Consider the following 17,001-nt stretch of genomic DNA (forward strand, 5'->3'; position numbering starts at 1 on the left):
ACATGTGTGCTTACTTACGCCTGGTAAGGGTGAACACGCCCCAAGGCAGGGACCCCCGAGCGCGAGCTCTCCCCTCTGTTGCTTCTATTTAGACGCGACAACGCTGCCGGATGCCAGGTCCGCTCTTTCTTTGTGCATTATTTGACCTCATCAGGCAGGAAACGCTTGGGTGACTTTCCATGTCCCTCGGAGTCTTTTACTTCGTCGCTTGTCCGCGCCCCGACCTTACTTTACGGGTCCCTTGTTGGAACAAGGAGCGGTTAGCAGGTCGTAAGACTCGGGAAACCGCGACGCCTGGTGGAGGCAGGGTATTGCGCTGGAGGCGATGCATGTATAGTGGCTGTCTACTGCAGCTAGGTAGTCGGCTATAGAACCCAGGTACGCCGCATTTATTGCCTCCGTTGTTTTGCTTCATCAAAGGTTGGTGCGGGCGGCGAGCTTGAAGCTGCCCAAGAAGCGTGGTCTTCTTGAGGCATGAAAAAATCCTGTAGCATTGAACAACCGACAGTACATTGGCAGTGATAACTTGTCGCAATCTTTTTGATTAAACGCTGTAATAATTTTATTCCTCTATGACGCGTTCATATTCCTTTGTCACTGTCGAGATGTGATTCTTGTTTTCATCAAATGATTTTGATTTTCGCACTTGTAATTGTTACTGCTGTTGGCACCTCAACAGCAGCGTACTTGGGGAAGAGGGCTATTGAAGACATGAAAGAGTGGAGAGGGGATCAAGGAGAGTTCAAGTCGTCGTAGTTTGACGCACCACTTCACGGTCAGGTACAGAGGATCAAAACCGTAGGGAGAGTTGAGCGGAGTCAGCAGACTCAAGCAGGCTTCGAAGAGCTCACTTACGTTTATGGGAAGGTCCGCTGGAAACGAGAATGTTTTCAAGCAATGAATAGGGTAAACTCAATCTATTGAATGCACTGTGCAGAACTTCCTCCGCATATTCATGGACTGGAAATTCACACAGCAGAAAGGCCAGTGATTCCGGAATGCACAAGTGCTGCACTTTGGGTTTCGAAGCCCGTGCAATCTGTGCCTGTGCTCAATCGTCCATACACACTTCCGGCTGAAACAGTGCTTTGGAAGGAGCTGCGGCGCGCTGCCGACTGCGATGTGGCTGTCGGCAGCGCAGTTGGGCGACAAGTTCGCGAGCTATGGAGAAGCGCGCAACATCGCACGAGTTCATGTGCCAAATGTGCGGCACATTTTGGTGTATAGTTTTTACGGCGAGGACGTCGCCTGGAAGTTATTTTCCTAGAATTCCTACGTGGGAGAGAACTCACTTGAAAGCAACGTAAAAAACCTCGTTTATCCAACGTTCGAAGCTTGTGGGCAAGTGAAGACAACAGGTGTTCGTACAAAATTTGAAACGTGTGGTCTTCTGCAAGTGTTGAAAGCTATCGCGAGCATGCAGGTTACGCTAGATAGCCTACATGCAGCGCTGGCTTACATATATGATCCCTAGGTTTAGTTCGAAACGTGCGTACTCTATCACTGTGCGCGCAGTGTCGTAGTGTTGGCTGCATCGACCGTGAGTTGACAGACAATTACTGGCTGGAAAACTAGGTGCAATTTGAATGATAGTAGGCTGAAATTCGTGCTCAGTTAGGTGTAAATACATGATCGTAAGTACGGACACTCAGTGGGAAGTAACTGTAGACGGCTGTGCCTGTTGACTGCCAAGCTAAGCTCTGCTGCACGAACACTATCAACATCGCCGATGCATCTGAGCTCGGCTCATCATACTCACTATCCTGCTCTTTGTTGATGGAAGTCAAGATTCAACATTGTGGTTTGTCTGTTCTGTCGTCGACGTGTGATCGGAAGTTATGAGTACAACATACTGTGAAAAAACTGCGCTTATTGCGCAGGTCCAACGGTGTTAGCATAACGCCTGCGCCTCTGCGCCTTTATGTTTCAACGCCATTGAACTACTGTAACAGAACGACAGCCACCCTTTAGATAGTTGCGCATGAATGATTTTTTTACAAGTTACAGTACCCTAAGGCTTACACGTGGTTGTTCCCCCTATTGAGCTTTTGTGATGTGTCAACATGGCGCTCTTGATTTTCTATCTACGGCGTGCGAACCGGACCTCCGACGAGTAAATGAACTCTTAAAAAAAGGTTCACATGCTTTGGTGCTTATCTTGTCTTACAAGAATAATTGCCATCTGCCTTCCTTGCCTTTCCTTTCTTGAAAACTCAGCGCTCGCTATTTTCCTGTCGACAATGCTGTGCCACGCTGATAAAGCGCAAGCCGTTCGGCACTTGGAAGTACCGGGCTCACAGCGTTAAAGAGGGGAAATGCGGCCAAGATAGATGAAGATTATCGTCGTGGGACAAAATACGACCCAAAGGGTGTAAACGTTTTATGGGAAGCATATTACGAGAGCTCAACCCAGCTCCTCAGGCGCGGCGGTGTCGCCATGAAACCACGTGACACCGTGACGTCACGACAGAGGAGAAGTGGCTTTGGCTCAACTCTTGCAAGACGGGCTGGGTGGGAATCGAACCAGGGTCTCCGGAGTGTGGGACGGAGACGCTACCACTGAGCCACGAGTACGATGCTTCAAAGCGGTACAAAAGCGCCTCTAGTGAATGCGGTGTTGCCTTAGAAACGAGCTGTTTCTAAGGCGTGCGTCTCTTGCTCAGGCGCACATTTCGTTGCCGCGCCGAACGCTGCTTTGCTCGCCGCTCACCGCGTCCAATGCGGGGCGCGTAGTCGCTGCCCTGTAGCCCATTGTCTTACACCCCTTGGCGGGTCGACGGGAACGCTGTCGCGTTCCACTCTTGAAGGCGAAGCAGTAATGCATGAGTTGTTTCTTCGTCTAGCCGAACCAAATATAGCCAAGCAACAGCAGTTCACCAGGCTAAACAGTGGTTCAACAACTAAAATAAAGGCTAGTATGCTTCGCATCCTGGGCTTAACCTTACCTAAGCCACAGCCATTTTTTTAATAGTGTGTGTGCTCGTGCTGTCGACATAACAACCAGCCATCTCGAAACACCCAATCATAGTCCGGTGGGATAGATGGCGAGTGTGCAGCATCGACGAACCGAATAACGCAACCTGCTTTTCCCGCTTTCCACAAGCTCTTCCCGGTTGCTTCCACGTGTCAGACATTTCTATCTTCCTTTTTTTTTCCGTTACCGATAGAACCACAAAGAGAGGGCAGATTACACGAGGAGTGCAGTTACTTCCGGTATTCACGAGAAGAACCCGTTCGTCTTGGCCATTTTTGTTTGCATTTTGCATTTTGACGTCATTGGTCGAGCGACTTACGGTATTGGGGAGCTTATACCATGGCTTATTGCCCTATACGTACGTAGCAGGGATCATGTGGGCTCGTCTCTCGAGGAAATGGCCCGCAAAGAGCTATGAAAGAGGCTTCCAACGGGTCGATAAGTTTAATAAGTGCACCCCGGGTCAGTGTCGTGCATATAGAATATGCAGGGCAAGTAAAAGGGTTGAGGCGCATGACGAAGACAAATAATGTGGATGACTCGTGGTTTAGGCTCCGAGAAAAGCAAGCTCAGTTGAACCAAGCTCATTACTCATTTAGAAAAAAGAAGTTCTACGAGGAATACACGGCACTCATTTTACCTGACCTGGAGGACGAAGAATGCTTGTCAGTAGTGTCTATTTTCAATGACTAACACTCTGTTGCCTAGGCAAGAGATTAACTTTACGTAGTGACCATACTACCTCCAAATTCTGAACTTTATGTTACATTTATATTCAGTTATTGAGAAGGGTTGCGAGAGATTAACTTTACGTAGTGAGTGTGCTACCTCCAAATTCTGAACTTAATGTTACATTTATATTCAATTCTTAAGAAGGGTTGCACATATTGTATATATTTTGCTGCACATGACATGACCACTGCTCGTACAATTTAGCCTTATTCGTTTCTATACGGTTGTTTCTTGTGTAAGGGCAACTCTGCGTAAATTATCAACAAAAATCCATTGTATAACCGATAGATACGGCTATATACGTATATACGGATATATACGGGCCTGAATATGAACAGTGCGACGTTTGATAATCTGTACAAAGACGAGGTTAACAATGTCTCATGCGTTGTAAAAACAAAATGAAAGCGATAATAGATGAAAGCGTGGTTCCAGCAAAGGCACATGAATTCCGGTTAATTTTTCTTTTCCAGAATTCAAGTTTCAAGCTTTCCAGTTTTTGACTGTGTCCTACAGCAGCAGATACGATGTTGAAGTAAACAGATGATGATTATGGTGACGATTATGGTTATGAACACTCACAGATGGAAGCTATAAGTTTTTGTTGCTTACGATTTCTTCTATATACAGCTGCCTCAGGGCAAACAATTCGTTAATGACAGCGAATTTCGGATGCCGAGAAAAAAATATACAGATCCAACGCACATTTTGGGATGGTTGTGAAGTGGTTAGGTGGATGCTAGAAAAGGGTTAATCTTCCGCGACGCGTTCATCAACACCGCGATTACGGGCCTTCCTGGCAAAATAACAAGCCTGACCCCTCCCCTCCTCCTCTACCTCTAAAATGAATTATGCGCTCAAAGGCGTATATTTATTGCACTGAAGATATTTAGGTACCGTTCTTGGTGTCGCTGCGTGGTTCCACAAAGAACAAAGCCGACCACCGGCACAACTCTAGTGGTAGTGCAGATAGGGCTACATACAAGCAATTTGTTGTACGACTGCTGTCGTGTGGGTGTGAGCTGTTCCGCAGGAGAAGCAGTAGTACCCAGCAGCAGCCACGCTCAGCAGAGTTCGGGACAGTTCGCCCAGATATCTTCGCATCAAAGAGTGTTACTTGTGCGCGAGAGCGTGGATTTGCGAAGTTGTACTATTGATTGCGTCTTATGCGCGACCGCGAAAGCTGGATTGCATGAACAGCATTGAGCATGGCGCCACGTGGAGAAACGGGGCCAGCGCCACTGCAAGGTCATGAAAGTGCGAAAGCATTCAGCGCTGTGGATGGACCTACTCAGGGAAATTGGACGTAGAAGACGTTGGTGTGGCGCCTAAGGAAACTTTTTTCGTTTTTCTTTTTGCTCAGAAAACCAACAACAACAACAACAGCAGCATCGCAATGGCACGCGTTCAAGTGGGGCTAGGTGGGCGCCAAAGAAAACGAAAAAAAAATGGCAAGCGGTCTACTACTGCTACACAAGGGGAAAAAAGTAGTAATGCGCCAAAAAGGGGGTTAAGTGGAGATAGTACTAGCTGGCTGCTCTTCAAGGAAGGAAGGGGGAAAGCAAATAAACAGAAAAGGCTGATAACTATGTAGAACGTACAACCCACACAAGTTATAGGAGCGGCCTGCAACTTCTTCGAAGTTTATGAGGACGGAATGCCTAATGAAAGCGGGGATTCGCATTAAAGGTACAGTCTTTATATGCCGATACTTACTATTTATAACGTTGATTTGAAGGTCAGCAAGAAAATTTATATCAGACACATTTTCGCAAATCAAATGAGAGGAAGTACTAACATTGCAAAACAACACAGTGAAATTTTGGCAGAATGCAAATGATAACCAAATAGGAAGAGAAATCTGGTGCAGTAACGAAATGCCCAAACATCGTAGAGAATGAGGAACATGCCAAGTATGCAGGCTTCTTAACAACTATTCAGTTGTTAAGTATTGAAAGCTGTTGATTACGCACCAAATATTTATTCCTCTCATATCGCCCCCAATATACTCCCACACCCTCATCATTTACGCGTTTGCGTACAAAACGTGGCGCATAAAACGTGGCTCTCATACAAGGCCAGACATTGGCCACCACCGAACGCCCCGAAAAAAGTGCCGCTCAAAGAAGAAATTTCCTTCGCAGTCCTCGCCCTGAAATTGAGGAACCAGCTGTTTCCACAACCAGCCGGACGCATTGTCCAAATCCTCGGCCACATTGGCATGCTGCGAATTTGAATTGCTCCGCACCGCCCCTACAACGACAGCTTGCCATCTGTGTCGCCACATCGGCCAGCTTTCTCTTGCCTCTCACAAGACGGCGGCGTTTATTGCCCCCCACACGCCGAGCCAGCCGGCAAACCTCACCACACCCCTTCCATCGCTAGGCACGCTCTCTTCCCTCCTTTTTTTCGCGATACGGAATGCGTTTCCCGCGTTACACTGCCTATATTTTTTTTCTGTTGCTTACTGTCCTTGTTTCTTGATTTTCTATAGAAAGATGATCCTATTTGCCTCTTCTCGCTTTTCCTCGGCACTCCCCCATCTTGTTACCGCCCTGTGCGTTGCTCGTAACACTTTGTCTTCACTCGCCATTTGCACTCCGTTGTACTTACGTGCTTGACACCTTCCCTATTCTAAGTTTGTTTAAGTGTGCTTCCTAACCCCGGAGGAATCAGATTGATTTTCCTTGTCTGAACCCCCTATACGTCGTTTTTCTGCCCTCTTCATTTTTCTTGCGGAAAGTTTTTACTGCTGGAGAAAGCATTGGATTTTCTTGCGCCCCGCCTACTCTTTGAGATCGCATGCCTCGCGCGGACCCTGCTAAGGGGTTTTCCTCGTTGTTTATCCATTTTTATTTTTATTTGCTCATCGGGCATCAGCATTGTGGCCGAGTGGCAAGGCCGGATTGGTTTTGCGTGTCAGAACAAACATTTATCACCCGGGATACGTTCCCATTTTATTACTTTTCCTTTGCCTCTGGCGTCACCAGTGACCGAATGGGAAGATCGGATTGGTTTTGCGCGTTAAAACAAACGTTTACCACCCGGAATCCAATCCCGCAACCCAACTCTTCCGGCTCCTGTGTTGATTTTGAACTGGATTCCTTCATTTATTCCTTATTTCCTTGCGGACATCTTCATGCCGGAACTGCGCAAAACAATCTTCTCTAGAAAGTAGGCACGTGATGAGTAAATTTAACTGGAGTTAACAGCTTTCTGGATCTCATTGTTTCCATTTAGGCGCAACTTCTAACTTTGCTGTTCACCGCATCGAATTTGTCTCGGGGCACATTAAGGAAAATTACACCCTCGAGGCTGGATTGGATGTCCAAATACTCTTTTCGTACCCTTACTTTCTCTGAAAATTTCGAAAACAGGTGCATTCGTTAGCAGAACTGCCTTATTTCGCCGTTTCAGCAATTTCAGGGGGGTTAAAGGGTGTTCTGTTCAAAACATACACCTTGCAGATATTAATGGTACTCAGGCACTTCTACATTTCGAGCAAACAAATAAGCCAGAAGCGTGTATTTTTAAGCGGTTTTCGCCAAGTTTTCGTTACAGCGCGACATATAGTCACAGTAATGGCTACGGATGTCGACCTGCTACTTAATGCACATGGTGTGTCCGGTGGGGAAGTGAAAAACATGGCTTCTTTTATTTTATGCTTTTCTGTTTTTAGCACTGGAGTCGTTAAGGTTGTTTCAGCTCGACGTTATCTTATAGATCAGCTTCCAATCGTCAACAAATAATAGGGCGTCAGTCAATCATAGCCTGTCAGGCGCCTGTTCTGTCTGGCGCAGCATCAGGGCCGGCGCAATATTATGCGCAGTAAGTCTTGCGCCGTTGCATACAATTATCGGTTAGAATAGACACTCGCAGATGCGTGCGGAGCAACCTGCCACCGCTAAGAACAAAGCAATAATTGTGGAGGCGGCGCGCGCCGGTAGTAAAGTGAAAAGACACATTTGGCCTTGTCGCCATCTCTCCTTCCTGACTTTCAAATTTTACTGCTAGCTTCGCTTAAGTTGCTTCACCTCGGTGCGAATTTACAAATAAACTGAAGCCCCGAAGCACCGCCTATCAGAGCAGTTAGAGGTGGAACTGCATTATTAAGGCGCTGTATTGCTCCCGGTAGTTGAGCCGAGAGGCAACATTTTCGACTCATAATCTTTGGGTCTGCAGTTGCAATCTAGCTTGAGCGGATTTCCGAGCGCAGCCCTTAGGCTCCCGTTCCTGTGCTGAGTGTCGTCGTCCCTCGGCGTAACCGCGCGAACGTGCTTGTGCCACTGCTCCCGCGTTCGTCATCGTCTTCTTCCACAGCTGTCTACGATGCCGCCCATCATGCCAGCGTTCCCATACAGCTGCCCTCTCTCTTCGAATGCGCTCGGAGCACCGGTCCACTGGCACTCGCTGCGGCGATTTGGGTGTCAAATTCTTTGCCTCAATATATGGTGAAATGAAAACACGTATCGAGCTGCGCTCAAGTGTCGCATTAGGGAGTGTCGCAATCGTTGGACATTATCTGCTCTTCGCTTAATTTTTTTTTATATAAACGTCTCGGTAAACACTTCAGCATTGCTTGTGCGGACGTCCTAAAGACTAGGGTAGTGATAGAATAAAATATATCGTGGTAAAAATAAAGCATAGTGTGCATTTGGGCAAAAGACACATTGAGGGAAAGGGTGTTCTTTCAAAATATTACCCTTAGAAATGAGTGTATTAGTTCGCTAAATACCCTTTCCTGTGGATGTAAGTGGGTCAGTTATAGACATGAGAGAGCACCTTTAAGGGTACAATTTTTATTTAGTGTGTGGAAGCTAACCGCTCGGATGGGAATCGACGTTTTCTGGTTCCAAATAGATTGGACAAGGCGAGAACAGGTGCGAATTTTCTGTGTTTACTTATTAAACATCTGTTAGTGGCAATATCTTTAAATAAACGAAGAATAAAAAATGGTATCTCCGCACTAGTCAAAGACGGGTATTGAGATGAACTACGCGACGCATAACGCCGGACTATATGAGAGCTTCAGAGGGTGATCAGTTCATGCATAGACTTTATATTTAGACTGGTTCATTTTGTGGGGGAATACATGCACATCAGAAGCTACATTCTGAGTACGAGACTGTTATGATGTTAGTGGCCCTCTTGCGAGAAAAAAGACTTCATTGCAAATTTTTTCCTATTGGTGTGCATGCTTTGACAATAATAAAACAAAAATAGGTCCTCATATACGTGGACTTTGTTTACTCTCTTGTCTAACTCAGCTCTAGATTTTCCTAACCTAGTGACGTTACTTCTGTTTTCGGAATGTTTTTAATATTGTTATATTTATGACCTGAAAAGAAGTAGACGCCACCATAGTAGGTGGGTAAATCTCTTTATTGTATTTTCAATTCAGTGTAAAAAAGACCAAGTCAGTTCTGTGCCTTCTCTTCATTTTTGGCCAATGTGTGCGCTTATTGAAACCTGTATAGTGTAAACCAACTCAATCAGTTACACGTTCTTTTAAACTTTAACAGCGAAGGAGAAAGAAAGGCGGAGAGTTTAACCATGTTGCATCTGGTTTGCTACTCTACACGGGGGAGAGTGAAGCGGGCAGAAAAGTAAAAGGAGAAGGAAAACAAGAACCAGTAACGTGCTCGAACACACGACAGAGTTACCCACTCAATAGAAAAAAATTAATTAAATTCTGTATACAATGGAGGGCTCCGGAATAATTTGGACCACTTGGAGTTCTTTAACGTGAACCTGAATCTAAGTACGCGGGTGTTTTCGCATTTAGATCCCATCGAAATGCGGCCGCCGTTGCCGGGATTCCCCTCAATAAAAGACAGTCACAGAGCTCAGTCTTCTTCAAAAAGCGCAACAGTGCCTTTGTGGCCCAAAGCGTGGATGAATGTCGAGGCTATGGTTCCAGTATTCTTTCTTCTGCGAACGCTTTGCCGTCCAGTCATCTTAAAGGGTCAAGCAATGTCTCTCTTTCATCGCTAAAACAGGGGCAGTGCATAAGGATAAAGTTTCAGGACAGCTCAAGTACATACGTGCAAGCACTCACCGTAGACCATCATTGACTGCTGCCTCGAGTCTATACCGGCCAGGGAAGAAACGACGCAAGTGTAGAGTCCGCTCATCTCGGTGGTGGGCCGTATGATGCGCAGTGCCCGGTACTGCGAGGGCCCGGTGTACGAGGAGTCGTCTAGGTGACCGGCCAGGATGCCGCTCGCCTGCCGGGAGTTCAGCTCCGGTATCCACTGGTACACGGGCTCCAGGAGGTCGTTGAAGAACCACTTGACCACGAGTCGCACGTCGTGCTCGTTGTACACGTACTCGCAGTCCAGCAGCACGGGCTCTTCGGTGCCGTTAGGCACCCAGCGTGGCACCGACAGCTTCCAAATGGCCACGCACAGAGCTCCTGCGTCATAGAGTTGAAATGTGGCATATGTTATATGGCATAGCCGAGATAGCCAGCGGAAAAGAGGTTTAAGAGAAAGAAGACGACGGAAGAGCAGGGAGGGTAATCAAGGCTGTGCCCGGTTGACTACCCTGCACTAGGAGCAGGTAAAAGTAGGAAATATAGATGAGAAAAAGACACGATAATAAATTATGAAGATGCAGTCAGTGCGAACACACTAGCAGAGGATTGTTTGCTGAAAGGCACAAGCGTTAGTAAGGCTCAGTCGCCTTCAAGTAGCGCAATGGGACTTTTGTGACTTTTTGATTTCAAGAGGGCTTAGTCCCATACTTGTCAACCTGTGAATTTTAAATTCTTAAAAATCCCGTGGACATGACAAGAGGGGGTAGGGGGAGGGTTATGTTTGCATTGAGCCCCACAAAAAACTAAGAGCAGCAGTAGAGACTGAAAATCAACCCACTGTTTTTAGACCACGGTGTATTTTTCAGCGACATTGATGTTGACATTGTCGCCTGCTTCAGGAACTTGTCTGAATAAACTTGCTCGAAGAAAGTAGATATCTGGTATATAGAGTTGTCTGATGCCACAACAGGGCGACAAATGTACAAAGCTACCAATAAAATTTCTTTATTCCCGTCCACTGCAGCCACATTTCGATGGGGGGGCGAAATGCGAAAACACCCGTGTACTTAGATTTAGGTGCACGTTAAAGAACCCCAAGGGGTTGAAATTTCCGGAGTCCTCCACTACGGCGTGCCTCATAATCAGAAAGTGGTTTTCGCACGTAAAAGCCCATAATACAATTTTTAAAGTTTCTTTATTGTGTGTTTTCTTCTTTATTCCTATTCCTTTTCTTTTGCAATCTTGCCCAGCCCCACCTTTCTACACCTTTAAAGCTTTCTCGCCGATAGCATAAGTTTTTTTTGTAAAACTTTGCCCAACATTCACAAAATCGTAGAAAGAGTAAAACGTTCGCGAAGCTACGAAAAATTCGGAAAGTTTGGCAGGTATGCTTAGACCAAGGTCCTAGGATCCTTTGCTCCCGGAACAGTCTGTCATCCAAGTGCCAGAAACTATCCGACATAGCCAGCCCATTGTTGAGAGTCCAAGGGTGAGCGATGCACACAAGGTGCTCTATTGTTTCGTCACACCCCCAAATATTGCACGCGGCACTGGTCGCTAGTGCTATAGGGAATGCATATGCATTAATAAATATGCCGCCCAAGTAGCTGCATTGATACACTGAGCACATTCAATATGTATTCTAAAGTGTCTTCCCGGTATTTTCCATGGTTTCCTCACTGTAAGTTTGCAAAAATGTCGCTGTGAAATCACTAAATCACGTTGGAGTCTCGCAATCTCGTGACTTGTACGATTAGCGCGATAAATATTTGATCTGTGAGGACCACATGTGAAGTTAGCGGACATTTTCGCCATGTGATCAAGCTTACACATCTGTACATTGAGAGTCGGAAGGTACAACGGCAAAAAAAAAGAACAAGAAAAAATGCATTCGTGCGCTTTTTGCTGCAAGAATTAATTTATTAGAGAGAGAGAGAGAGAGAGAGAGAGAGAGACGCTGTATAATGAATCCTGGAGAGGTGAACCTGAGTGCATACTTGGCATGCTACTCTAGATTGGTGTCTTTAGATTTGTCCTGTTGCAGTGTCCTGTTGCTCTCCTTTCCTCTTTCCTTTTTCCTCCCCTCCTTCCTATCTTCTATTTCTGCGTTGCTGTCACCTCCCTTCAGAAGAATAGGCAGGCGTTGTGCCCCTTCCGGTGGCAGTTGCCAGCCTGCTCCTCACTTTCCCTTTCCTAATACCTGTGTATATGTGTATATGTTTTCAAAACAAATAATAATAATAATAATAATAATAATAATAATAATAATAATAATAATAATAATAATAATAATAACAATTGGTGTGGTGAAAAATGAAATGATATACACGGTGCGCATCATGGATGTACAACACGCACATATCACACCCCTAAACTCAACACTAAAGTACCTCATTGAGACCAGTGTCTCTAAGAAGAGTTATAAGTGGCTTCGTTGAGCGAGATGCACAAGTAGCGTTGGTCCGCGGGCCAAGTACGTGTTGTACTCAAGGAGTGAGAATCATTGATGAATATTCATTGCTTTTCAGTAGTCGGTGTTGAAGACTCGCTCCATCCAACCGCGCTGTGCTTTTTCTATTTCCGTTATTAGGGATGTTTCTTCTTTCTCTTCGTTGATTTCTTTGAACACACATAAATAAATGTGGATAGCCTGCAAATGCAGAATCAGTGAGGTATGTCTGTCCCTACGTAGCGCACAGAGCAGAGTTGCAAACACATCCGTTGGTTTTAAATAGGAGGCACCTAATATATGTGGCATTTAGTCGAGTACGATGTAGACATACCCTATCAGGACTGTTAAGTTCATACTGCACGCGCAGCTCGAATGACGGGCTACGGGTTACTCTGAATTACCTTCGTCTTCCTGTGTCTCAGGGAAGCTCGGGTTTCTTGGACTGTTGCGGCGTCGAAAGGGTTATGCCAGGAAAGCGTTACCATACATGGTTTAAAGAACAGATAAATAAAGAAGAGAAGGCAGTGCTAAAGAAAACAAGCCTTCTGTTTTGGTAGACAATCTCCTTTGTACGACGCACAATGCACTTGTGCACTCCTCCCAGTTGAATTTTCCTTCTCATACGTACTTGCCCTGTATTAGCCCTGCTGCGTATCCATCATGATGGTCCGTATTACCCCTATTTTACTTCTGCAATGGCTTGCTTTTCTTTCTTCGTCGTCCATACTTTCTTTCGCAAAAGCCTTGGTAGGCAGGCCTGCATAAAACGTTCCGGCAGCTCACCCCTTTCAGTTTATCTCGTGCAATCAAGAAGTGTGCGGCCCTGCGATCAAGCTGAGAACGAGGAGCCGTATGCGAACTCTTCCGCGCCCGCATCCCGTTTGCAAATACGGAGCTCGGTGCCTTCTCTGAACTGCTCGTCCGAACGGGTGCTATGCAAATAAACGTAGAATATATGTGCGCGATACCCAAGGGAAAAGCCCGGAGACCAAATAGAGCGAGCGAGGCGGCGTTTGCTGCATAGAGCTGCTGTGGCCTGTGAAATAGAAGACCGCAGAAATCGCACATCTCGTTTTCATTCCAGACGAGAAACGGGGGCCCTATACATGTACGCGTACGCGGTGCCTCTGCATCGGGAATGTACTCCTCCATGCACACAGGATGTAGTTCTTTATGTTGGCGCTCCACTCACAATGAGGGGGACACTCTCTCAGCATTGAGAAGGGCTTCCTGCGCGTTCTCGCGTGTAATTCAGTGGTCGGTGATGAAAGGACCGCAAGTAATAGATTTTCGATACCAATTTAAGTGGTTAGAACGACAGCCTCCAATCAAAAGGGAAATTCGCGATGATGACTTAGGTGAAGAATGTTAACCACGATCGTTTGACACGGTGCCAATTTTCGCAAGAGCGCTGGCAGGTCGATAATACATCTCACAGGGGGCGCTTTCGATCGCGATCAAACGCGGAGGTGGATCGATCTCCATAGAAAGCGCACCTTGTGACTGGAGTAATACACGGTAACGGTTCTTCCAGGCGACAGTGACACCAGTAAATTCTCGCCAGGTTTCCAGCCCTCACATTATTGCGTTGATTGCTCTGCGCCTCTGATACCTGTCCCCAGTAAAACGTTCCAGATTCAATCCTGCAGTGCTAAATGTTTTCGATATTGTTTGTTCCGAAGTCGTCGAGAGTTTACACGAAATCACTATGAAATCCATAAAGAGTGGCACGGGTAATATTGGAAATTACTATGCTGCGTGTGTAATGTGACTGCGCATCTCTCAGTCATGAGAAACCACATCTAATGAAACTTTCGCTTCGTTAAAAGAATGTGAGGTTGTATGATTCGGCATAGAGAGTGGCTGCTTGTGGTTCCAGACTACTAATAGCGGAGTATACACAATTTTTAATATGAAAATGTCTCTAACGTTGCTTCTTGTTCGACGGAGTGTCTAAAACTGTGAAGCGATCAATGAGAAGTCCGAAAAGCCGAAAATTCCGCTTTCGAAACAGCTAATTACTTAAATCACGTAACTGAAACTGACAGTCTTATCGTAAATGAGATGATACTGATACTTCTGCTCTGTTTCAAAAACAATTCGGTAGATTCTTCAAAACCCACAAATGCCGCACGATGTGCCACTCATCACAATGCGGAACGAATAGGTCTTTGTGAATGTATTGAACACCTCCTCTATATCTGCCCGCGCTATGACGACCTTCGTCTTCTAATCTACACCATGTTATATGACCTTGATTCAAGATCGCTGAGGGTGACACAAGTACTTGGACTATGGGCACATGCCTCACAAGCCCAGAAAGTGACATATGAATTACTGCACAACATGAAGTCGACATACCTCAGTGAGCGATTGCGCATAGTTTCGATGTGCACTTCCGAACGAAGCAATACCCTCAGTGTCTTTCTTTCTTTCTTTCTTTCTTTCTTTCTTTCTTTCTTTCTTTCTTTCTTTCTTTCTTTCTTTCTTTCTTTCTTTCTTTCTTTCTTTCTTTCTTTCTTTCTTTCTCTCTTTTCTCCTACCCTCTCTTATCTTGTGTAGGGTAGCAAGCCAGACGCGCGTACAGTGAGCCTCACTGCCAATTCCTCGCCTTTGCTCTTTCTTTCTTTCCAACACAACGCTCCTTCGCAGCACACTACCTTTGTTTAAGAGTCTCTGGTTGCTCTCGCTTAGACACTGCCCGACAAAGAAGAAAAAAAAAGAAAAAAGGAGAAAGAACATGGCGCGAGCTCTTTCTGTTCTTCCTGGATCCCGGCGAGGAAGTGCAAGCATCGGCTCCGGAAGCGAGGCCGTCCACCATCCATCATGGCGCGCTGAGTGCTTCGCCCGCGAGAAAAAAAAAAAAAAAAAAAAAACAGACTCACTGACAGACAGAGCAGACTTCGCTACATAGGAATTGAGCCGATCACCCGGCAGCTGCGCGTTGCTGTGTCGGCTCCATCGCTTGAACTCAATGCCTGAAGCATCGTTCGCGGCAGCGGCCTCAAGTGACGCACGATCTCGTCGTTGCAGGTGAGACCAGCCACATGCGAATGGTGCCTCGTATTTGACACTTTGTGCTGCGACATCATCACGTAGGTAACTTCTGCCATTGGCAGGTTTGGTCGACAAAAGCGCCGTGAGCTTTGCAGCAAAACATTTTCGCATTGCGCAAGAGAAAGACAGAGAGAGAGAGAGAGAGAGGCAAAGGAAAGACAGGGAGGTCAACCAGAGATTATCTCCGGTTGGCTACCCTGTACTGGGGGAAGGACAAAGAGATGTGATAGGTGAAAGAGAAAAGGATAAAGAAAAAGAAACAAAAAACAAACAAAAAAGAACACATATATACACATATATACACACATATATATACACACACACACGCGTACACACGATACACACGAACTGTTTTTGTGGGCGCTGTCACGCAGTCTGCGAACGCGTTCCTAGTGTTACGCAGTGTCACCGTCCAATCCTACGTCACACAGTGTACAGTCACAATTTGTCAGAAAGTCCCATGTATTTTAAGCACCGCAGCAGCGTCTTCATAACTGCCTTCATAACTGCTGCAATTTGTGTTTTATTACGTTTACATTGTACACGAGGTCTCATTGCAGTCGCTGGCTTCGGGACCTCCTTCTGCATATTAACATCTTCTAAACGTTATAATCATCTCAATAAAAAAACCATTTCTGATTTTGATAGCAGATCGCGCTGATCTTCGTGTAGGCCAGTTTCCAAGGATGTTGTCTTCTGTTATTGGGCGCTTGTCCAGTTTGTTTGCGGTGGCTGAGATGGCTGCTCTTTGCGGGTTGAAACGAGGGCGCTCACAAAAAAGCAATGTACACGCAAGCGTTATGCTCTACAGTATGTTCGGCATGAGCCTACACAGCATTCCGCATAAAAAGGCAGTGAATGCGTTTTTAGAAACAAAAGTTTACGGAATAAATTTATTGAGAGCACTCGGAGATACGGCTGTAGAATAGCTGGAAACGAGGATATATATATATATATATATATTAAAGAAGAAAAAAAAAGAACAACTCATGCAATACCTTATGGTAATTTCATTTCCGTTCGCATTGCCGAATATTCATGGACATTATAAATGCCTGTAGTTTTGGCAAACGCTGTAAAACCGCAAACTAAGTAGCTTACAAAGTATTATTTTGTTTTCGAGGTCGCTGTTATTTCCAGGTACTTTAGGCACAGATACCTGCGAAGGAACACGCTTAGTCACGGGATCTCCCGTGACTAAGCGTCTCGGGAGATCTCCCGAGACGCTCCAAAGTCGGGACTAAGATCTCCCGCAGTCGGCAGCTAAAGCAGCTTCTGTTATAAGTGGGTTGCTGTGGAGAGGCTCTGGTTGAAAATAGTTCGATTGTGCTAAATTTAACTTCGCGATAGAGCATATAATAATCATACAAAAAGTGCAGCAGATCCGGCGAGTTGTAATCTATAAAGCGAACCTTTGTGTGAGTACGTAAAGAGTAGACACACGAATTTGAGTTCACTAAATGTGAGCACAAAGTTACACTGGAAGCTTTATTCGGGCATTGTAGAGAGGGTAATGCAATGTCGCCGCCGCTGCCGCGGATGCGTGGAGGCGAGCGCCATCTGGTGGTGGTTCAAGGAACCCAGCGGCGCGCTGCGCGCGTTCTCAGCTGTGATTGGTTCGCCGACACTCTTAAGTTTACCACCTTTGGGCCGTATCTTGTCCCACAACAATAATCGTCATCTGTCTTGCCCACATGTCCTTTCTTTAAAGCTATGAGCCCGCTACTTCCAAGTCAGAAACGGCTTGCG

At 45.9% G+C, this 17,001-nt stretch overlaps 1 protein-coding gene across 1 annotated transcript in view; it reads right to left on the reverse strand.

Annotated features, from left to right (window-relative positions):
- The window catches only part of LOC135898412 (uncharacterized), a 107,085-nt gene that overhangs the window by 16,760 nt on the left and 73,324 nt on the right, over window positions 1-17,001 (reverse strand). Inside the window, exon 2 of the mRNA XM_065427331.2 lies at window positions 9,765-10,121. Coding sequence (XP_065283403.1) covers window positions 9,765-10,121 — 357 coding nt within the window. The remainder of the gene's footprint in view (window positions 1-9,764; window positions 10,122-17,001) is intronic.

Source organism: Dermacentor albipictus, chromosome 4 (assembly GCF_038994185.2).
Source record: "Dermacentor albipictus isolate Rhodes 1998 colony chromosome 4, USDA_Dalb.pri_finalv2, whole genome shotgun sequence".
Lineage (NCBI taxonomy): Eukaryota > Metazoa > Arthropoda > Arachnida > Ixodida > Ixodidae > Dermacentor > Dermacentor albipictus.